This window comes from Apteryx mantelli, chromosome 3 (genome assembly GCF_036417845.1).
Source record: "Apteryx mantelli isolate bAptMan1 chromosome 3, bAptMan1.hap1, whole genome shotgun sequence".
Lineage (NCBI taxonomy): Eukaryota > Metazoa > Chordata > Aves > Apterygiformes > Apterygidae > Apteryx > Apteryx mantelli.
Window position 1 is genome coordinate 78749477 of NC_089980.1, and position 23183 is coordinate 78772659.

The window sequence follows — 23183 nt, forward strand, 5'->3', positions numbered from 1 at the left end:
GGAAGGAGTGTTCAAGAGAGTTGGTTAATATTCAAACATCACCTCCTCCAGGCTCAAGAGCGGTGCATCCCTATGAGTAGGAAGTCAAGCAAAGGAGGTAGGAGACCTGCATGGATGAGCAAGGAGCTCCTGGCAAAACTCAACCAGAAGAAGGAAGTCTACAGAAAGTGGAAAGGGGGACAGGCCACTTGGGATGAATATAGGAATGTTGTCAGAGTATGCAGGGATGCGACGAGGAAGGCTAAGGCCCGTTTGGAATTAAATCTGGCTAGAGATGTCAAGGACAACAAGAAGGGCTTCTTCAAATACATCAGCAGCAAGAGGAAGACTAGGGAAAATGTGGGCCCTTTGCTGAATGGGGTGGGTGTCCTGGTGACGAAGGATGCAGAGAAGGCAGAGTTACTGAATGCCTTCTTTGCTTCAGTCTTTACTGGTCAGGCCAGCCCTCAGGAACCCCAGACCCTGGTGGCAAGAGAGAAAGTCTGGAGAGAGGAAGTCTTTCCCTTGGTGGAGGAGGAGTGGGTTAGAGATCATTTAAGCAAACTTGACACCCACAAATCCATGGGCCCTGATGGGATGCACCCACGAGTGCTGAGGGAGCTGGCGGACATTATTGCTAAGCCACTCTCCATCATCTTTGAAAGGTCATGGAGAACAGGAGAGGTGCCCGAGGACTGGAAGAAAGCCAATGTCACCCCAGTCTTTAAAAAGGGCAAGAAGGAGGACCCAGGGAACTACAGGCCAGTCAGCCTCACCTCCATCCCTGGAAAGGTGATGGAGCAGCTCATCCTGGAAGCCATCTCCACGCATGTGGAGGAAAAGAAGGTGATCAGGAGTAGTCAGCATGGCTTCACCAAGGGGAAATCATGCCTAACCAATCTGATAGCCTTCTATGATGGAATGACTGGCTGGGTAGATGAGGGGAGAGCAGTGGATGTTGTCTACCTAGACTTCAGCAAGGCTTTTGACACTGTCTCCCATAGCATCCTCATAGACAAGCTCAGGAAGTGTGGGTTAGATGAGTGGACAGTGAGGTGGATTGAGAACTGGCTGCATGGCAGAGCTCAGAGAGTTGTGCTCAGTGGCACAGAGTCTAGTTGGAGGCCTGTAGCTAGCGGTGTCCCCCAGGGGTCAGTCCTGGGTCCAGTCTTGTTCAACTTCTTCATCAATGACCTGGATGAAGGCACAGAGTGCACCCTCAGCAAGTTTGCTGATGATACAAAACTGGGAGGAGTGGCCGATACGCCAGAGGGCTGTGCTGCCATTCAAAGAGACTTGGACAGGCTGGAGAGGTGGGCAGAGAGGAACCTCATGAAATTCAACAAAGGGAAGTGCAGGGTCCTGCACCTGGGGAGGAATAACCCCATGCACCAGTACAGGTTGGGGGTGGACCTGCTGGAAAGCAGCTCTGCTGAGAAGGACCTGGGAGTGCTGGTGGACACCAAGTTAAGCATGAGGCAGCAATGTGCCCTTGTGGCCAAGAAGGCCAATGGTATCCTGGGCTGCATCAGAAAGAGTGTTGCCAGCAGGTCGAGGGAGGTGATTCTCCCCCTCTACTCAGCCCTGGTGAGGCCACATCTAGAGTACTGCGTCCAGTTCTGGGCTCCCCAGTACAAGAGGGATGTGGCACTACTGGAGCAAGTCCAGCGAAGGGCCACAAAGATGATTAGGGGACTGGAGCATCTCTCTTATGAGGAAAGGCTGAGAGAGCTGGGCCTGTTTAGCTTGGAGAAGAGAAGGCTGAGAGGAGATCTTATCAATGTGTACAAGTATCTGAAGGGAGGGTGTCGAGAGGATGGGGCCAGACTCTTTTCAGTGGTGACGAGCGACAGGACGCGAGGCAATGGGCACAAACTGAAACACAGACACTTTCATCTTAACATGAGGAAAAACTTTTTCACTGTGAGGGTGACAGAGCACTGGAACAGGTTGCCCCGAGAGGTGGTGGAGTCTCCTTCTCTGGAGATATTCAAAATGCGCCTGGATGCAATCCTGTGCAATGTGCTCTAGGTGACCCTGCTTGAGCAGGGGGGTTGGACTAGATGATCTCCAGAGGTCCCTTCCAACCTCAGTGATTCTGTGATTCTGTGATTCTGTGATATTGCAGATGACAAGTTTCCTGCTCTCCTGGCACTTCAGAGAGCAGAATTTGTGTCAATCCAAGTCCTTTGGCAGCTCACAAGGAAAAGACTGCAGAATGGATGTAGTAAAGACACAGTGTCCGCATTCCCAGTACACTGAATTGGTTGGTTGCCCAGTCCAGGAGCTGTGATTTTAACCCTGTCTGGTTCCAGGGCAGGCCGTCTCTGGCACACCAGTTGTAATTTCTTCTCTTGGAACATGATAAAGAGAAATGATAATGGTTTTTGCATTTTACATCCTGTCGCATTTTGTAGAATATCGATGCTTTTACGTTTTTTGCTAGTACATTAATTTTGAAGCGTAAAGAAAGATTCTGGGTACGCAAGGGTCATGTGGAAGTGATTTGTTGTTGCAGGCTGCATTAACTGGGCATGGTTAATACATAGAGGTTACCACAGATGATCTATAGCCCAGCTCAGCTCACAGACAGTTTATGAGAAACAGAGATCCCTGGCACTAACTCATTATTTTTTTGTTTACATTCTTCTTTTTTCCTAGAGTTACAAAAGTGAGGTGACTTTGTGCTATTCCTCTTGGACACTTTGAAAGGGAAGACACTTTTCTCCTTAATTTTTTAGTTGCTAGGCTAACCTCCTCTTTCAGCCTGAGGAAAAAGTGAGACCAGAATCTTATTTTTTTTCTTCTATCCTTTTTTCCATTCCACAGAATCATACTTCATCTCTGCCACTACAGTTATTAGGTTTTCTGGAACAGTAGTAGCAGGGAAAATTGACAAAATAATTTAATGCTGCCCCATAAGTTCTGAAAGAAGGACGGTCTTTGTCTTTGCCTTGAGGGTTCCCTGCAGCAATGCAGTGACACTTCCAGAACTTTGGTTGATTTTACTTTTTCTGTTTAGAAAGCTTTAAAACAAAACCAAAACAGGCAATTCTTTCAGTTTAATTGAATTGCTCCAGGTCTTGTCTGCATGCATATTTTCCTACTAATCCTAGCAACAAGGTGATTATTTTGATGAGGTCCTCCAATATATCTGCATATAGATGAGAAATTGTGTGTGTGTGTGTTTGTGTGTATGCATATATATAAATACCTTTTCTAAAACCTGAAAAGGTCTCTTTTTTTTTTCTTTCCTTATAAACTGAAAAATTCCCTCCTGTTCTCAGTATGTACGTTCCACAGAGCAGTGAAAGCTGGTAATGAGTTGGTAACATACTGCAGTTATGTAGTCCCCCTGAAGGAGCAAAAGGAATTATAATTACCTCTTCTATTTTGAGAAGGTGATTTTGAAAAGTGACCAAGCCGTGGACCATTTCAAGATAGGTATGGGGGGGGCGGGATGGCGTTTTAATAGGCTGAATGCCATCTGCTTCAGCAATTTGTAACATTTTATCATTGACAACTGTAGAGAAATGAGGCAGTCTATTTTGGTGGAATGGATAGATTTCTGTCCATCTGTGCTTGTATTACAGCATGTCACTTGTACTTTAGATCTGCATAGCTCTGAGCCAAGATAGAAGCCACAGCAAGGTCAAGAGGTGGAGAAGCCTGTCAGCACATTCTGTCTCTAATGATATGACAACTGCAAATTGGTGCTTCAAGCACGGCCTCGAGGCAGCCGTTATGTTGGGCCTTGAAGCTGAGGTTTCTCTAATATCATTTCAAAGGAAAAAGCTAACTTCAGATGCTTCCGATTAGCAGACAAAGAGTTTAATCTGTTGTAGTTTAAAGTCAGATTCATTCCTAGGTTTCTTTAAAGGAGGAAAAAAAAAAATCAAAATCTATGTTAGGAGGTTTTGAATATACTCATGCTGTTGTTCCAGGAAAAAATGGGTGCTGCTGCTTTCCCATGTCTAAATTAGATAGCTTTGCTATACTTCAGACCTTTGTTTCTTCTCTGAATCTTTTTCTTTTTTATTTTTATTTACAGTTTACACAAAGCAATTGGGTTAATGTTTTGGTGGGACTTGAGATTTGGCCAAAACAGGTGACCTTAAAGACCTCCTTTCCCTCTGTTCCGATAGTGCCTACCAGATTGTTGTTGAGGAGCTGCACCCACACCGAACAAAGCGAGAAACAGGTGCAATGGAGTGCTACCAAGTCCCTGTCACTTATCAAACTGCTGTTAGTGGAGGATCACCGTATTATTTTGCTGCTGAACTGCCCCCTGGAAACCTGCCTGAACCAGCCCCTTTTACTGTGGGTGACAACCGGACTTACCAGGGTTTCTGGAACCCACCGCTGGCTCCTCGGAAAGGCTACAACATCTATTTCCAGGCCATGAGCAGTGTTGAGAAGGTAAGCATCAACCCATACCTTTCTCCTGGATGGAGTCAAAGACATGCCTGTAGTGACAATTAGGACTGTCAAAATTAGGCACGGTCGGTGATGGCAAGAGCAGTTCGCTAACCTCTGCGCTGGCTTCTGCATGGTAACAACGTGGCATTGTGCCATTCATATTTCACACTACTCTCGTATCATAGTAACTGCTACTAGATGAGAATTTAATACATCTCATAGTAATAGTCTTTTACAGTGCTGAAGTAATTTTGGTGTCGTGATTCTGCCTCCTCAGTAAATAACATCCATGGTTCTTTCCCCAACTCTCAGTGCTTGCACACTTCAGAAGATTAAATTACCACAGGATAAACAGAATGTAGGCTGCTCAGCAGGCTAATAAGACATTATAAACTTTTTGAGACTCTCACACCAAACATCAAAAAAAAAAAAATTGATTGAGCAAAAACAACCCCAGGCCTACAGTGTGTTTGAGAGAGTCTTTATAAAAAGGTCTACTTCAACATTGCACTACTGCTGTGCAATACAGGTACGGCTGTTGCTTGCCTTCATTACCTCCTTAGCATTTCATTTTTAACTGTGTTGTTGGGTAGCGCTGCTGATTCTGTATGCATATGGCAGGGAAAAAAGTTACAGGAAGTTAAATACTGCAGTGGGTTCCAGGGGTGAAAAACCACACGACTCTGCAAGCCCCGTGCTGCTGCTCTTGAATGATTTTTCTCTTGTAAATGAAAAATGGGTGAGGGGGGAGTGATCTGTGAGGGGAGAAAAGGTGGTAGGCACAGGAATTTGAGATATTTAAAAATTTAAATTTTAGATTTATATTTTAGATAACTAAAGGAAATTGCTCTAGTATGTCTATAAGATTCCCAATATGAAGTATCCAGGCAGGTTAGAAAGGAACTGCCTGATACACAGATAGATTGATAGCAGATGATATTCATCAGAGCCATATGAAAGAAATAGAAGCCATTTTTACCCTTATATTTGGATTTCTGCTGTGACTAAACAAATCATAGCTAAAAAACGGCTTTGCCATTGAGCCTTTTGAATATAATCTCACCTTATACCTATGGTTATGAAAATTGCACATGCCTCAAATAAGAATGGGGAAAAAGCAGTAACAAATGAAACTCTGTACTGGAGCTGCTTGAACACTGGAGACTTTTTCTGATGGGAGAGGCTGTTTCCCATTTCTAGTTCTTACCTGCAGATGTGTATGAAGCAAACAAAGGAAAATAAAAGGTGACTGTCAGATACTCGATCATATTTCCCTCACTTTCTACCTGTAATTCCTTTTGCTTTTGCTGGCTTCCAGCAGACTAAATTGTACAGAAATAGACATTTCTTTCGCCAGGAAACAAATTGGGGGGAGGGAGCAAAACCAAAAATATTAAACACAAGAATAGATCTTTGTTTTGCCTTTTACATTTTGACGGATAAGTAAAAGGTGAGAGAAGAACAAATTATTTTTAACTTTAACGTGATTTCAGTTTGTGGGAGAGTTTACATCTAAAATGTTTCTCTCTGGTATGATTCAAAACTTTGGATCAGATTTCTGCTGCTAGGGGGGCTTTGGGGGAGGTTCTGCAAGGAGTTTTGCACAGCCTTCTGCCAGGACAGGGATATAACAGTTGTGAGCCAGCCTCTGAGCTACAGAATATTTAAGCATGGGCTTAACTGTAAGCCAGTGCGATCACTGAAATACTCAAGGGGAAGTAAAGTATGTTCTGTGAAATAATCCGTTGGATTGGAATGAGGGTTGCACTGTGATCTTCACAGGCATTTTAAACAAAAGTGGACATGTAAATCCAATAACTGAGGAGAATGCTAGTTAGGTAAGATGATATTGATAAACTTTGCGGGAATTTCATTTAGGTGGAAAAATCCGTCTTCATGGAATATTTGTATTAAATCTCAACTCATAGCTTTGCATATTCTTTACGTACTGTGTTTACAAAACATCATAGACATATTTGAACTATTATTCAGGGATCTTCAAGAGGAGAGAGATCCCAGGAAATGGATCTGGGGAGGCAGTGCTGGAGGGTGGGAGGATTAGAGGAAGCACATTTTATAGAATGAAACTGTCATTTTCAATTTTCTAATTACATGCTAATATTGTTTAGAATGATCTAATATAGCAACAGCTGCATCCTCTCATGCAACCTTATGCGATTTCAGTTTGCCTTTAAAATGATTACACATTATACAAAAAGATCAGAAAACCCATTTGTGACTGAACCTCTTTTTTTCAATTTGCCCCCACTGCGCATAACAAAATCATTTCTCTGTTTGTTGATTTGTTTCACTTGCTGCCCAAACTTCTGGGGGGGGGGGGGGAAGTAAAATATAAAAAAAAATTATCTTTCCGTATGCAAGTTCTTTTGAAGCACATTACAGTCATTTTTCCTGGGGAGATTACACAGTTTGTAGATTAACTGTGTCGCATGTGAGGAGCTACCCGAGCTGGTTCTAAGCTAATACCAAACCCCGGAGCGCTGGGGAGTGCGTTGCGGACACGCTTGAGGTGACTCCATTCAAGACGATCTAGACGCAGCAAGACAAATTAGTTTGGACACAGTGCTGAACAAATGTATCTTCTTTGCTGCTCAGTGCTGTTTGAGGTCAACGCTGGCTCAGAATTTCAGTGCCATGGAATAAATAGGATCACTGATTCTCCCCTTTTCTCCATTGCACCCTTTCTCTGTGTTCGGATGGGCAAAATTTCCTTTTGATTTGAACTACCTGTAAGTTTGCTATGTCTGGGCTGTCCTGCACCTTTTCTGCCCATCATTATCCTGGATAAAACAGATCAATGTCTAGAAAGGTTTCACCCAGTTTACAGCTTTTGTAAAGGCAAAATTACTCAGCCTTCCTCACTAGTAAACCCAAAACCCTGAGCCACTTTGTTCAATTGCCTCAGTTGACCAGCAGATCTAGGACTAATTTATGAAATGGGAAGGGGGAGAAAAACAAACATGGTCTGACTGTGTTTTCTTTAATTTTCCCTCCTCAACAGGAAACCAAAACTCAGTGTGTTCGAATAGCTACAAAAGGTAAGAGGTTTGTCCCTCCAAGCAAAGGTTTTATAGTAGCTTGCTTTGGAACTAACAAATTGTAATGTGGAGTTTCTGTTAAACGTTTGAGCCAGAGCCAGTACTGTCCCAATATTTTGAACCACTTGATTGTCTTAAGATGTAACGGGCTATTACTATTCTTTGGTATTGGGCCAAGACAGTACTGTTCTAGCAATACTCAAAATTTAGACAAAGTAAGTAAAGCTTTTTTTCTGTTTTTATTTTTGAGGATCTCCTTTCGAGCAGCTGGAACACTGTAGGCGGCAGATAGGCAGACTGGAGACTAGAAAGCACCCTTGTTTAAACTGTCTGCTATGCTAACAAATTGTTTCCAAGCACTGGTGGTATAGACTTTTTTTTCTTTCATGTAAATTAAGACATGATAGTTAATTTTCATAGGTAACAGCTCAGACTGTAAGATAGGCATGGGGGAGGGTTGGTTTGAGGAAAGCTGGTGTTTTTAATAGCAAGTGAGGCCCAGGGCTAAGACTGACTGCATAGCTGTGAGAAAGAATCATATTGACCCCATATACAGCAGGTTAATCGCATACTGCTCCCTCAAAAATACTGTTTCATCTTGAAATGAGGATTTAGTTGTTCTGCCTACTGTTATCTCTTGCTTTGACTGTATTTATAGCCATTCATTTCAGTTGCTTGATTGTGTCAACTTTAGAGTTGTTTGACAGACTGCAGCAGCATAAAGAAGAAAGAACCCTACAGATGCTGAAACAGTGTGCTGTGGAGGCCCAGTGCTACTTGCGTTGTCTGTTTCTAATTGCACACTGATATTCAGCATAAAAACAACTTGGAGATATGAGCAGGCGGGCATTTGAAGTACTGCTGTGGCACATTGGCATCATCTTTTCAATTATTTCTTTCAATTTAAAACTTGTTCCAATTAAAAGCAGATGCCTCTAACAGGATGGTGGCAACAAAATATCTTCCTAAGAATCTGGAAAGTAAAATGTACATCTCAAGATTGGTTAATATTTTCATCAAGTGAGCTAAGCTTAATAAAAACAGGAAGTTTAAACTGTGAGCTGTCTTCTGTGAAAAGTACATCAGCATTATCTTTCTTTATGTTTACTTGACAAAATTAAATGTTTGAATTAAATTTATTTGCATGAACAAATATTTATGTACCACAAGCATATATTGCTAGGATTTGATGCAAGGGAGAGTCTTAAAAGGATCTGAAAAATCCTAAGCTATTGCAGAAAATTTGGAGTGACAGATGGGAGAGCAGTGATCTCTTTCATCATAAATTAACTGGATAGTAATAATAAAATGGGGAAGTAATTCACCTGGCTTATGAGAGAATTACTTTTTACTTATCCATATTCTGTCCACTGATCTCAAAGCAGTGTTGGCAAGAGCGTGAGCCCTGGTGGTAGTTGCTTATATAGCAACTATATATATATATATATTGCATATATTCACACATCTTCAGCTAAGTTATGTTTGTATTCTAAATAGCTTTTTAAAAGCTGATACTGAAATCTTTTCCCATGTTTTCATCATAAAAATAATGCTATAATTTGTTGTCCTTGAAGAAAAGTATACTTAACATATTGTTTTATATATATATTTATCTGGTTACCTAGCTGCTTTAGTGACATTTTTAGTTTGCTTTCAATCATTGACCAAGGGGAAGTCCAGCTATATTTGTTTAGCATCTCTGTTAAGAACATTTTGTTTCGCTGAAATAAATTTATCCATAGGGAAATGGGAACTGTTTCACTTTATCTAGTGCACTCCCAGTAAATCTAATGTATCCTTTTAAAATCTAGTTAACTAACTAAACTATGGATTCAGTTATAAAAGTTGTGTATAGTTCTGTGTCATGTCCACATGTTAGCAGACCACAGTTAGCCAATCAAAATGAACTTTTGCTTTGAACTTGTTGAAAAGGCATTTAAAAGACATAAAGAGCTTGGGTGGGGGAGGATTAAAAGTGCTTTTAAAGGCAAGAAAAAAATTTCTCTGGTAGTGGAATTCAGGATTAAAACCAATGTCTGGAATGTAGTGAATCATTCTCATTTCTTACCTCATTCAAAGGCCTGATTTAAACTAATTTTTCTATTATGTCTCTTAGTTGAATAGTCTGCATTTTACAATTCCTGTTTCACACTGATAAGATATAGAGATGGAAAAAAAAAAGATGATAATGTCATGGTTTGGTGCTGGGGAAGTTCATATCCCTGAAAATATAATCTTGATAATTTAACTTTTTTAGATGTGCTATTTCCCTGACTAATTTTTTTGCTTGGCCTGTTCCCTATTAACATAATTCATACATATTTTAATGCACCAGAGGTTTTGCCCATGTCATTCCCAAGGGTTGCCTTATACTTTTGAGAATTGATTCAACAGTTTCTTCATTGGTATCAAACTAATGAAAGTCAGCAAATTTAAATTGGAGCTCTCGTATTTTTCACTCAGTGTATTTCAGGTGCAGTGTTCTGTTACGCTACTGATAACAAAATGCACTGAGGTGTGAACTCATCTAAAAGATGGTGCCAAATCATGGCTAAAGCATGTTGCTACTTTTGGCATGTCTTAAAAAATGTTTTTATCATAAGCTGAGAGTCTTAGTAGTGTCTGATGTGTTAAAATACACTGAGTTAATTTTTCATGGAAGCAAAATACTGGAATAGCAACAGATAAAAAGTAGTCTGAGTAGTTCCTGTGTACTTCCACCTCAAGGATGAATGCCTGTGTGATTTGTTGACGACCTTGATTTAGGGTGATAATAGGATTCCCCCTCTATCTGGACACCTATTTTCACAAAGCTTATAAGAATTAAATGACTTTGACTATTGCCCTTGTGCAGTAGGATCAAAAGGGCCAAAGAGAGTCCCATGTTATTAGATGTGGTGTAAAGGGTGTGGAAGTTGCACACGTATGCAGTCTGATCACATAAGCTTTGATTCTTTAGGAAACCAGGCTAAAAATAATTCCTTGTGACCCAGGTGGTGGGTAGAACATGTCTAGAGCACCATTTCCATTACAACTATAGCCCCATAGATTTACAAAACAAACTATTTTAATTCCTTGGATACTTTCAGCCAATATTTCACTCCTCTGTCAACCTTAATTTCCTTCCCATTCAGATCCTTTTAGTAACCAGTGATCAGCATCAATTTCTTTTAAAAAAAGAGTTCATAGTTCTCTACCTCAATACTTTTTAAATCTAAGTAGTAGCACTACCCTGCCTCTAGTAATCTCGTTTCTTACCTGTGTAGTAACTGAAGAAGAAGAAATCTTGTTTTCTTGAGAGCAGAGAAGGATACAGAGACTAAGGTAGTAGGTCAGATATTCTTTAGGAACTGAAGGATGGTGTTATGCTAGGAAATGTGCATTATTCAGCAGCATTATATATAATTTCCTAAAGAAAATTCTCAAACTTACTACAGTTAATTTGGGACGGCAGAGTTCAGTACAAAGCATGCCTATATTGTAATGAATAGGTGACAACTGAACCTGCCTAATCAATGTATTGCCAGACAAGTGAATAAAAGATACACCATTTCTGTAACAGGCTGCTGGCATTTCAGACTAACACATTATACTGATAACTGATCAGTCACATCTTCGAGTTGAGTCTGAATGTGTAAAAATTTGAATGGATTTCCACTAGCGCACTATGTTGGCATTTCATTTTACAATCTTAAATTTTATCGACTGCAAAGGAAATGAAACTAGATTAACATGGTCAGAGAAGAAGAATGCTTCAAATTATTTAGCTTGTAAATAGCTATTTAAGAGGACAGAAGGGACAGCAGAGCTGTTATTAGGCAGAAAATGTATGAAGTTGACATTTCTGATGTTTTTTAGGCTGACAAGTTTGAGGCTATCACTAATTTGTGTGTATTCCTTCTGGGGTTTGTTGTTGTTGTTGTTGTTTAGAAGACTAGAGAAAAATGCTGAAAATTGAATTAGAAAAAAACTACTATGGCAGTAAATAAGTAAGTGGTGGGACTGGCTGCTCTATCCCAAAGTGTTTAGAAAGAATAAATGCAATCCAAGGTTTCTCCCTCAAGTTTACAACATGAACTTCATCACTTCCTAAATTATTTTCCCCTGTGGTTTTCATTTGTATTAACTAGTTCAGGCAAAGTAGAAACTCTCCATCTCTATTCACGCTTGGTTCATGCGGATAGATGAAAATGCCATTTGAGATGATGTGCATCTGAAAGTAATTGTGAAATAGTAGAAAAGACTTTTAATCTTATTTGAGAAATAAAAAGGTCTGGGTGGTAACGTTTCGACTGCAAGAGTGTATTTAGTCCACCATCATTATTGCTCTGAATTCATTCCCACAGCACTTGGGGATTGATCCAAAGGGCTTTGATGTCAATGGGAGTCCTTTCGCTGACATTAATGTGCTTTGGATTAGGTCTTTAGAAGTCATAAATCTGTCTAGACCATAATTATTTCCTTGAAATTGTTCCTGATGATGTTTCTGCTCTTAGGGAAATTCGTGAAAGTCAAATTATCTCATGTAGCAAGATGCTCAGCTATGCCTGTGTTACTGATTAATATACAAACAAGGGAAGATATCAGATGCTAAACATACATGAAATGAAGGTCCTTTTACTTCTCTTTTTATGTTTGGATCAGTGTTCCTAAAATGACTTTTAGCTATACCATCGTAATAGGTGCTTGAGAGCTAGTGATCTAAATTTAGAAAAGAATGCAGATGTTGCCTAAATCATGTCTTTGCATTCATTCATTCATAGCAAAAAGATACTAAGATAATTAAATTTCAGTGATTTTTTGTGTAATATCCTTCAACTCACAGAGAGGAAATTTTTACTGACTTGCTGAGCTTTCCAGAAATGGAAACAGAATTTTTGCTTTTCATATTTTCCTTTTCTATGTATGAAAATGCAGTAAATCACTGCAACCACATCTGCCAGTTTTGGTAAGTGATACCTTTGGTGGCAATTAAAAAAAAAAAAAAGATTATTTGATGGAATATTTGGTAATGATTACAAAAATACAGTAATTGAGGGTTGTTTCCAGAAATCCAGAAGCAAGGCCTATAGTATGTATATATTCACATATATGAGAATAGTAACAAATTTGTGGAGTACAACTTGCTAAAATTTGATTTAAATAAAAAAGGATCTAATATTTTTTAATGTAACAATAGAATTTAAGTGAAACAACATGATTGATATGCATGGAGAAAAATTTTAAGAGAATGTGCATTCTATTCTTAATTATAAGACATTGAACAGAAGTGCTCCTTTTTGCTTGTTGCTTGACATCTCTAAGAAATAAGGGTTCCTTCTAGGGGAAACAGCAAAAAAAAAATCTAAATTACTTTTTTTTTTTTTTTTTTATGTCCGAGACATCGCTTGAGGTTATGAAAATTCAGTTATCTTGATAGAAGACACATATAAGGAAAAGAGCATAGAGAAATGTCTAAAAATTACCTTGCATGCATTTGCAGGAAAAAAAACAACATTCTGCAATCTGTTACTTTCCCTGTTCCTAGCTGAACAGTTCTAGAAAGATATAGAACTTACTTCTATTTATAATCCTTTGTAGTAGCTTGTCCATCAACTACAGCTGAACCGTTTATTTTAACTTTATTTGAGAGTAATTATGAACAGAAATAGTTTCAAGTCTCCTGGCCCCTTTCCTAAGTGTTCAGGAATATGGGTTGATTCCTATGTTTTGAGAGAGGAGTTGACTGCTTTTAGAAAGAAAAGTTTCATAGATGAATAAATCTAATAAGTATATTGAATAAATCTAGTATCTTTTCTAGAAAAAATTATTTTTAAACATGTTGCATAGTGAATGGGTTTATTACAGTATTAAATTAGTATTAAATGTTGTTTCTTTTTGAACATGTTAGCCTTTTCAAAATCAGTAAGTTTGTAAGAAGAAACACCAATGACAGAGTTCAACATATTAAAAGTACCAGCTGCTAGAATGAAGAAATTTTGAGTCCAAAGATTTAATAAATACTAGCTTTCCTTGATTTTGAAATGTTTCAATACTTATTTTGGCGTAGATGCTTAACAAATAACTTTTTAGTCTTCTTATATCATTTGCAGTCTTAGGAACCTTGATGGAACTAAAGAGTAAGAATTTTAGAAGTAAGACTTCAAGTAGAGTATTCTAATTTAAATATAAACATTAGAGAATGAATATTGATATGATTACTGCTCTTAAGTTGGGGAGCAGCATCTCAGCATATATGCTCTTATAGCAAGTGCCTGGCTTCTCAGGTCTTTTCAGCTTCTATGAACATTACTTCATAAATCAGATTTTGGGCATTGAATATGTTGCATCCGTTGTTAAAGAATATGGACACATAAATGTAAAAACTTCCAGTTCTTACTAAAATTATTAAACTTTTAACTGCAATAAAAAAAACCCTAATTCCCTTTATAATAGACATTCAAGTAAAATGACCTTTCATGTTTCCATTTGCTAGTACTGCAATTTTCTTGTTTCAATTTTATCTCACCTTTCTTCTGTTCTTTTTCTTTCATCATTTCTTGCCTGCCTTTTCTTGTATCTTTGTCTTCTTTGTGTCATATTCAAGGTAATTTTTGGACTCGAGTAATTTCACAAGCATTTAGAGAAGGCAAACTCTGTCATCACCTGATAGGACTGCACTCATCAGCCCCGTTCCACCCGGATAGTCTGTGTCCACTTTCGTTTTACATTGTGATTAGCTATACCATTGGGCAGAACGGAGCCTTGCGATGTCCAGGGTTGAAGAACATGTGAGATGGAGCAGGCAGAGACTGCAGCTCATGACATCCAGCCACAGGCATCCAGTGTGCACCTTTGGCCCAGGAGTGGCCATAGTTTGGCTTATCTGGGCCACGGTGGAACATTAGAGCAGCTCCAATAAGGGGCAGTGCTGTTCCTTCAAAGAAGGGAGGAGGAAAGGATCTCGAAGAATTACTGATTCTGTTTTCATTCAGTCAGTGCTCTGCAGCAAGAACGAAGTTTCTCCACGAGTGGGCGTGTCAGAAGAGGAAGGCTGACGTTCCAGAGTAGGCTTTGCCATACACAGCATTGACATGTAAATTGAGCTCTGTACCCAGTAAAGCAAACAATTGCTGATGCTAGAAATATCCCTACATATGGTTATCATGACACCATCCTTAGTGCCAGTGCAGAAATGCAGTTCAAACTGATGAGGTCAAAATCAGTTGTAACTGAAGCTGGTTCCATGAAATGGTACACTATATTGGGAAGGTTTAATATACACCTTTATTGTATTTGGAAGTTTGCAGGCAAGTCCAAGGTTATTTTGGAAGTGATAATGAAAACTTGAATGGCACTCTAGTAGCAATGTTATGCTGTGAGTGCTAGCTAGTTGTCAGTATCCCGGAGCTCTGATGTGCTGTCATACAGAAGACATCGTGGATGCATTCAGTGTTGAAATAGTAGCAGCTTCTTTGCTATGCTATAGGATGACAACTCAGCATTGGTGAAGTAAAAATATTATCAAAGTCTTGTATGTGGCAGATTGAGGATATTATCATTAATAATGAGGAGCTGATGTCTGTAGAACATGCTGATAAGCCAACACTGGTAAAAAAAAAAAAAAAAAAAATCAAACTCTGAAAGTCTGTATGACTAGTGGTCACAGAGCTGGTGGAAAAGCGACTGCTAGCCAATCATTGCTATTCCTGTTAGAAATTTCTGATCTCACTCAGATTATCCAAAATAAACAATCTTAACATAGTCAATCAAGCTAATTTCAAATGATTCCTAGTGTAGAAAAATTGCACAAGCAGTTATGAAAGCAGAGCAGAAGTGACAGTAAATGCTTGCGAGAAGTGATGAAGGGCAGGGAGAGGTAATGTCTTCACCAACTTCAGGTGCAGTCGGAAGGTCTGCATAGAGATCAGATAGTTTAAAACTCCTAGAAGAAATTGAAGCTCAAGATCAAAGCTGCTTTAATCCAACTACAAAAAAAAAGTCCATAAAATATTTTATCAGTATGCAACATCTCAGTGCAGAGATGGTAATCTTTGCAGTTACTGATCATATTATTAACAGCTACCTAACACGGAGGTATTTTGAATACAAGATAAAATATTTTTGAGCAGTCAAGCTGCTTACTGTGCATCTGGACAGGAACTACAGGCAGGGCTTTGTGTCAGAAAAAATGATGGGCAAAGAACAGCAGAAGAACTTTAGCAACATCTAAATCAGAAATGTGCTTATGAATTTTGAAAACAGTTTATGGCCCTGACATCAGCATCACCGTGCTTCCCTATTACTAATCAAGCACTTTTAACTAAGTAAAAGGAAATTCCTGATCATTGTCATGAACATTACAATGGTTTATTAAACTGTTTGCTTGTCATCTCTGACAAAGTGCTAAATGAAGTTCTACAGTTAATTGTCTAGAAACAAGGAGCAGCATTGCCAAGTGTAGTAGCACTTCTTAAACACTGTCAAATGTGTTGCAGAGCAAGTCAGCATGCCTGAATGGCAGCACTGCCAAATTACTCAAATACAGAGACTGATGCTTTGTCAGCTGTGCAAGGAGATGATTACTCTGAAATTCACAAGTACAAACTTTGCTTTCTTCTCTGACAGGAAGTTGTATGATAACCAAAACATTTTCAGAAAGACCCTCCCTTCTGGAAGGTCCATCTGCATATCCATCTGGTCAAGGTACTATTGAAGTGATTTTTGTAGCCAGGTAAATTCAAAGTGTAGGGAATGGAGTAACAACCCTTTATGTGGTTTTCAATCCTATCAGCTTTGGAAGTGTGTAGAGGTTTTGTGCAAATTCAGCAATCTAGAAAGGATTATGAATATTCTCTGCATTTCACAGCAACATGGTGATAAAGGTTCTTGATCAGGATGGACTTCCAGAACCCTTTACTGTCAAAGAGTTCATGAAACAGATTGCATCCTTTGCCACTTTTGATTAATGTTTGATTTGTTTAGTCAACAGGAAAGGTATCCGCATTCAATACCATATAGATGGCAGAATATTTAACCTAAACATTAAATCAAAGGTCACATATCTTCTGACTTGTGTTACTTGCTCTTTGCTGATGACTGAGTATTGGTTACTCACACATATGTAAGCAGACAACACATTATTGACTGTTTCAGCCCCTCTGCTAAGTGATTTGGCCAGGCCATTAGCATAGAGACGTCCTGCTCTAACCTTGTTGTGGTGGAAAATACCCTGAGGCAGTAGCGTGCACTGACAATATATTACTGAAATTTGTGAGAACAACTCTGCTATTTCAGCAGCATACTTTTTTAGAACACCACAGTTGTCAGCAAAGTCATGCAGGGGATGGCAAAAGCCAATACAGCATTTAGGACTTTAAAACAGCATGTCTGAAATGAGTGTCATCTGGCTTCAAACAAAAATAAGTCTATTGTGCAGTAGTTGTGGCCACTCTTTGTATGGTTACAAAACTTGGACCAGTTATGGTCTCTGCATCAGGCATCCGAGCCATTTCCAATGTGCTGCTTTCGTGCACTTGCTGCTGAGGAACTGCAGGATGTTACTTTGAATGCTGCACTCTTAAATTGCTGTCAAATTGTCAGCGCTGAAGCAAAACTACAGTAGGTCCAGTTACGCCAGACCGAGTTCTGACTTTGGGCAACAAATTGCCTAAAGCCAGTTTCTATGGCCAGTTAAAATGCAGAGAAAAGCGCAGAGGTAGCATAATGAGGTGTTTAGTAGGCAAGTTTAAGGCAAATCCTCAGTTATGTATCGTCAGCTTCTCAGTGTGTGAGATTATGACTGAAGATTTTTTGCTCTGACAGAAAATAAGTACTTATGCCATCATAGCATGCAACTAAAACCAGAATGACGCTGTATAGCATAAGTGAGTATGGTGGCGAAACAGATGATATCTGTACACTTTGCAATGCCATGAAAATGGGCCACTTTTTGTGACAATAGAACTAAATCCTTATGTATTTATGTAAAAGAGGCTTCATAATCACTCACTTTCTATCCCTGGTTCTGTCTTATTTTCTGATTATGCCATTTCAGAGTGCTAATTATGGGAGGTTTAAGTCATATTTTTTGTAAATCGTGATGTAAAGGTATATTTTTTTAAATGTTTTTTGATAGTGCCTCTTATTGTTGGGACCACTGGACAATAATAAGAAAAACAGATTGTTGACTATTTTCGAGAACTTTTCAAGGAGTTTTTGCTCATATGTTCGTGTTTGTAACAGTGAAAGGACTCCTCTCTTTCCATATGAGGTAGAAAGAGGAGGGAAATTTACAATTACTGGCATTAAAATTGCCTAAAAGTATGAAAGGCAGTTGATTTGTAAAAGTACAGACATGTTTTAATGTTTACCTTAATTTTTATATACACTGTCATCATCCAGATTTTCTAAATTGTCTGCCTGTTTCATTGACAAATTACAATAGAAAATCTGTTTGTGCCTTTGCTGTTACCAACTCTTTTCAGCTTGGATTGTGTCATACATGTAGGTGGGAATGGATGGTGGCTGTTTGCAATGGGCACTACCTATTTATAAATCTACCGATTTCTTATTTTGCTTTTGAACAGAATTTAGAAAAACTCATTCTATATAAGTGGCTGGTGATTTAAGGACTAAGAGATGGCAAACTGATTTTCATTATACGGTTGTTCAAATATGAAAGCTGGTAATTTGGTTGCCTTTGTGTCAAAGGTTATTGCTTGCTGTGCATGAACTCTGGAGCATAATGTTGTTTAGCCAAATGAAGCAGCTTTGTTATTGTAGGTAGAATTCAAGCCTTACTGAAAAGTTTTATCTGTCTCAGAAAGTGAAATCAATTTGTGTATGCAGGGAATTGAGCAACAGAGATTACAGCCTCTTGCATGCTCATCTGAATAGTAGTGATGAAATTCAGACAATGTAATTTTATAGCCATGGAACAGAACCAGCTGAAAAATGAAGTATTACCCATAACATTTTGGGAAGTACCAATCTTTTATACTTTATTTTTAAGTAACCCATTTAAGGAACAGTTTTAGAAAAATACAATTACTTACCTAAAACAATTTGTTTTGGTGGAGGAGGAAGTCTGTGGTGCTTGGATAGAACATAATCTATCATCTTGATAGATCATGGACATGCAGTGCTGCAGCTGTTTGACTTGCAGAACATCAGTTGCAGGACAGAGTATTCTGTTGCTCATGACTGGACTCCTGCATCTTCTTGTGTCTGTGATTAGAAAAGCTTAGTAGAGCCATCGTTCTTCAGGACCAGGGTAGTTGCATTATGTTTTGAATACGGTTTGAGGAAACTGGGCTGCCTCTAGGTTTAATAGCTGACTGATGACCCAGCTGTTGAAGCTGGGCTGGGCAGAATTCTGTCTGCCCATAACTTGGAGGAGACAAGGAGCAACAATCTGGGCCCAGGTGCTACCTGCTGCATACAGTGAGTGCATACTGCCTCATCTGCCACCAGCCAGTGCATAGAGGTGGTAAGCAGTTGGGGCAGATATGTAGCGTGTCACGCGTAGAGGGACCCTCAGAATAAACCTGTGGGTCCCTTGAAGGAGTCCGACCTTGGGACCTAGCCCCTGTCACTGTGAGATGAGATCACGCTGCTAGAATGATAGAACAATGACAGCTCTAATTACGCATCCTCAGATTTGGAACAATTAGGAAGCGTCCATATGTCAAAGAAGACACCTGACTAGTTTTTCAAAATTGCAAGACCGAGTGACGGCTGCTTTTTATCAAGTGATAAAACTTCTTAAAATACTACTGCTTCCACATTTGAGCTGCTTCCTCAGCCTCTCTCTCTCTCTCTCTCTCTCCCTCTCTTTCTCTCTTCAAAGCAAAACATATGGGCTATACAGCATACTCCCTTCAGCCATGGATGGAGGTCTTTGAGCCCTGTATTTAGCTGTATTTCATCAAGCTAAATGTTGTCATTACCATCGCTGGCCACTACATAATAAGAAATACAAGATTTGCAACAAATCACCTTAAAGATATCTGCCATACTTTATCTGAGTAGATGGGGTATTGAAAGCTCTGACAGTAATGTTCTTCAGCTATTATCATCATTGATCCTGATCATTGACTTCATCGCTGAAGTTTGACAGTTTATACATTTTACTTTGTTAAAAATATAAGTTTAGCAATTTTGAGGCATTCAAAAGGTAATTTTGAAGCTTGTTTTTCCAGAAAAACATATGTGGTAATAGCAGTAGGTATTTAAATGTATTGCTTTATCAGTTTACTCAACACCATTTTGGTGTGAATAAGCTAGAGTGGTTCTGTGTCCCAACTCTAATCCAAGTGTTTCTTGGAGACTGCCTTTAGAGATATCAGGAAATGCACTGTTACTGATTTCATTCTGCTACATAGCACATAATAGTCATTCAGTGTGTAATTTTCTATGAAATGAATGTGCGGTTAAGAAGGTAGCATACACTTGTCATTGCTCATTTGTTAGGCTAAGAGGGAAATACATTAATGAAGGATAAGCTGACTGTAAGACTTTTATCTTTTTTCCTCCCCTCTCAAGATGTAGCTGTTTTCTGTTTGAATATGGTTAAAGCAGTTGGAACTGATTTATACTGTGGTGAATTCTGTAACCAAAAAAAAAGAAAAAATTGATAGTGCAGATTTGTTAACTCGAAAGTATGATTTTATATATGGTATTTTTGAGACAGAAACATAAATGAAAAATCCTGAAAAAGAAACTAAATACAGATTTAAGAATGTTAGCCAATTTAAAGTTTTTTGTTTGGTTTTTTTTTTAATCGTGCCAATCTTTGTGTAGTATTAATTTTGAGAAGTGTAGTATTTATTCTGAGAACTCTAGTGGTCTTTATCTTCAGACTGGATGCCTAACTAGATGTTTTACAGAAAAGTGAGAAAAGATATCATCATAATGAACACCAAAGCCAGTACTTACATGATCTGGTAAGCAGGAGCTGGCTGGAGTTTAGCCTTTGATGTTTACATTTCTCCAACTTATTTTTAACTTGGTTAAGATCTTTGAAGACGTGTTTCTATTTTCACAGGAGAAATATGAAATGTAAATGCGTGCTTTCATGCTTGTGCTGTCTTTTCCAAAAGCATTGTGTGCTTTGTGAATATATTGTTGTTATTATTACTACCTAGGTTAAACATGATGTATTTCTGGTGGGAGTTATTTATTACAAAAAAAAAAAGTTCTTGTTTCCATTATAATACTGTTCTCATTATGCCTGTGTGCTTTGCATGGTATATCAGAGTTTCTTTTCTGTGAACAAAACAGCTTGTTTCTTTAACAACACATTCATATAAAAATTAACATTGTACCTTGATTTTCAGCGCATGAGCAATACAAATCAAAAATTGTCAGGATACAGAAGAGCATGTATGTTTTTGTATCCGAATGATTTGCTCCGTTTCTTGAAATACGAATTCAAGGGTGAAACCTGGAACTATCTTGGTTCATTTCGCTGTCTAGCTGTAGAGTCCTCCTTTGGAACTGGACATCTCATCAGGATCAGTGTGTGGGGGTTTGGATGGAGGATTGCTCTGCTGTGTTTTTTAAACTAAGGAGCAAAAGGAAAATGCAGGTATTTTGCCCACGTAGAATGAGCATATTGTTATTGCAGTTGTGTGCATGTTGGACAGTAACTTGCAAAATAATAATAACCAACTATTGTTTTTATGCTCTGAGGACTTTCCTTTTAAGATCTGGCTTTTATTCCATGTACTCAGTTCTTCCACGTTCTAATAATGTAATTATTAGTAAATTCTCATGGGTAGTATTGAAGAAAGATGCTGTCTTATGGATACTTTGAGATTTTTGAGACAAAAAAGGTCTCAGTATCAGAATTATTATTGATAATAATCCAGTCACCATAAAGTACACACACATCACAATAAAGAACAAGTGCCCATAGGAATGTAAGAGTAGCATATTTAAGTTAAAAGAAATTTCATATTAAAAAAATAGACTGAAATATATACAGTGAACTACTTTTCTTATGAGTAAGTCCTCAATACTTGCTTGATAGGGTTACTGTAAAGAGGATGTTTTCTGTTTTTCTCCTTAAAGTGAACATGAACACGTCAACATTTAACTTAACCACAAGTAGTATATGGATTGCATTTAACCCCAAATATATTTTAGACTTTGTGTGTTTTTATCATGATACAGATTTATAAATCCTTAATGCTCTTAATGCCACCCATATGTTGTTCTGAAATCCTCAGAAATCTGTAAAAATAAAAATCAGGAAGATAGTTATGAGCTCAGAAGGCTGAAAACAAACCTAAACCAGTCTAACAGCTAAAGATTTGTTGGCTGGATCCTAATACTCCTAAACCTCTGGCATAACACATGCTGCCTTTGAGAACTCATCCCATTATATCTGGGCATCTTAAATCACTTTACAGAAATAAAATAAAATGAAATGCTCTACATCTAAATAGAAGGCATGATCCTGGCATCTGTGCTACTGCCCCAAGTGCTATCCTTCTGTGCCACAATCAGCAAGAGCTTTTCTTAGATTTATGCTTCTGGGCATATGGACAACTGGAAGTCATTTGGAGATGCCAGTTGTCCTCATTTTTTTTTCTTTTATCCTTATCCACTGTCAGCTGTTAGGAATGATACTAGTTTTACTCCTAAGCAGTATGCAGTCAGATTGCATCATGTATATTTTAGAGTTTTGGAAGGAAACCGAGAAAAGCCGTTACGAGTATTAGCATGTGTTGTGCATATACATGTGTTTTCCCCTGACAGAAGATGCTCCTATCTGATTCCTCAGCCTGTGCAAAAGCTCTGTCTCAGGCTGTTACATACACTTGCCTTGTACACGGCTGAAGACTAGGCAAAGGCAATCTGATGCTCTCGTTGGTGTATAGGCTTTCCATTTCCATTTGAAAACTAAGGTCTTTAAAAAATACAGATCATTACTAATTTTGAGGCTACTATGCCAGTGGGAGCAAGAATTTCTGCTAGTCATTCTCTCTTTTGTTGTTAGTCTTTTGTTAGGCAACAATTGCTTCCCTCCTTTCACACCAACTATTCATGTTGCTGGGTTTTATTTTCCCATCCACAGTAAGTAAACTGATGCACCAGTACAGCATTATAATGAATTTCTATTTGGTTAGGCAAAAGTTGGATTGTCATGAGTAATCAAATTACTCCTCTGGAGACAGGATTTCTAAGTAAAGTGATGAGGTGAAGCGATTACAGCTGTAGCCCTTACAAGCATAAAAAGATGTGTTATGCTAATCCTTTGTGAATGGCTTAAATTGAAAGTGAGGGGAATAAAAAGAATGCTCTTGGAAGAAGAAGGGGGTATGAAAGGACTACTGTGCCATTTATTCCCTTTTCATTCATACTCTGTTGCTATAGAAAAAAAGTAGTGGTAAACTGGAGTGCTTTACCTTTCAAGTCTGCCATTCAAATCATTTGATCTTAAGCTGCCTGAACTACTGTGCAAAAATCAAAAAAAAAAAAAAAAAGAGGAAGGATGGGCATAGCAAAAAGAAATATGTGAAGAAGTGCCAATAAGTGTAGGTTGCTTTTCTTTAGGTTGTTAAACCTGGTATGACCTTATCTCACTTTGGTATAAAGACAGCAGAGTGGAAGGGAAACAGTGAGGAAAGTATAATTTACACAAAACATTACTTTTATCTGCAAACATTTATAGTCCAAGTGTAAGTTCCTTGTTACCCCCAGGCTAGTTTCAAACTTTATAAGCTTGAGTTATTTTCT

The 23183-nt window shown here is 38.6% G+C and overlaps 1 protein-coding gene across 4 annotated transcripts in view; it reads left to right on the top strand.

The window, feature by feature from the left end:
* PTPRK (protein tyrosine phosphatase receptor type K) overlaps window positions 1-23183 on the top strand; it is a 417845-nt gene that overhangs the window by 339605 nt on the left and 55057 nt on the right. For all 4 annotated transcript variants that reach the window (XM_067293743.1, XM_067293745.1, XM_067293744.1 and 1 more), the window contains 2 exons: window positions 4125-4398; window positions 7421-7457. In XM_067293743.1, coding sequence (XP_067149844.1) covers window positions 4125-4398; window positions 7421-7457 — 311 coding nt within the window. The remainder of the gene's footprint in view (window positions 1-4124; window positions 4399-7420; window positions 7458-23183) is intronic.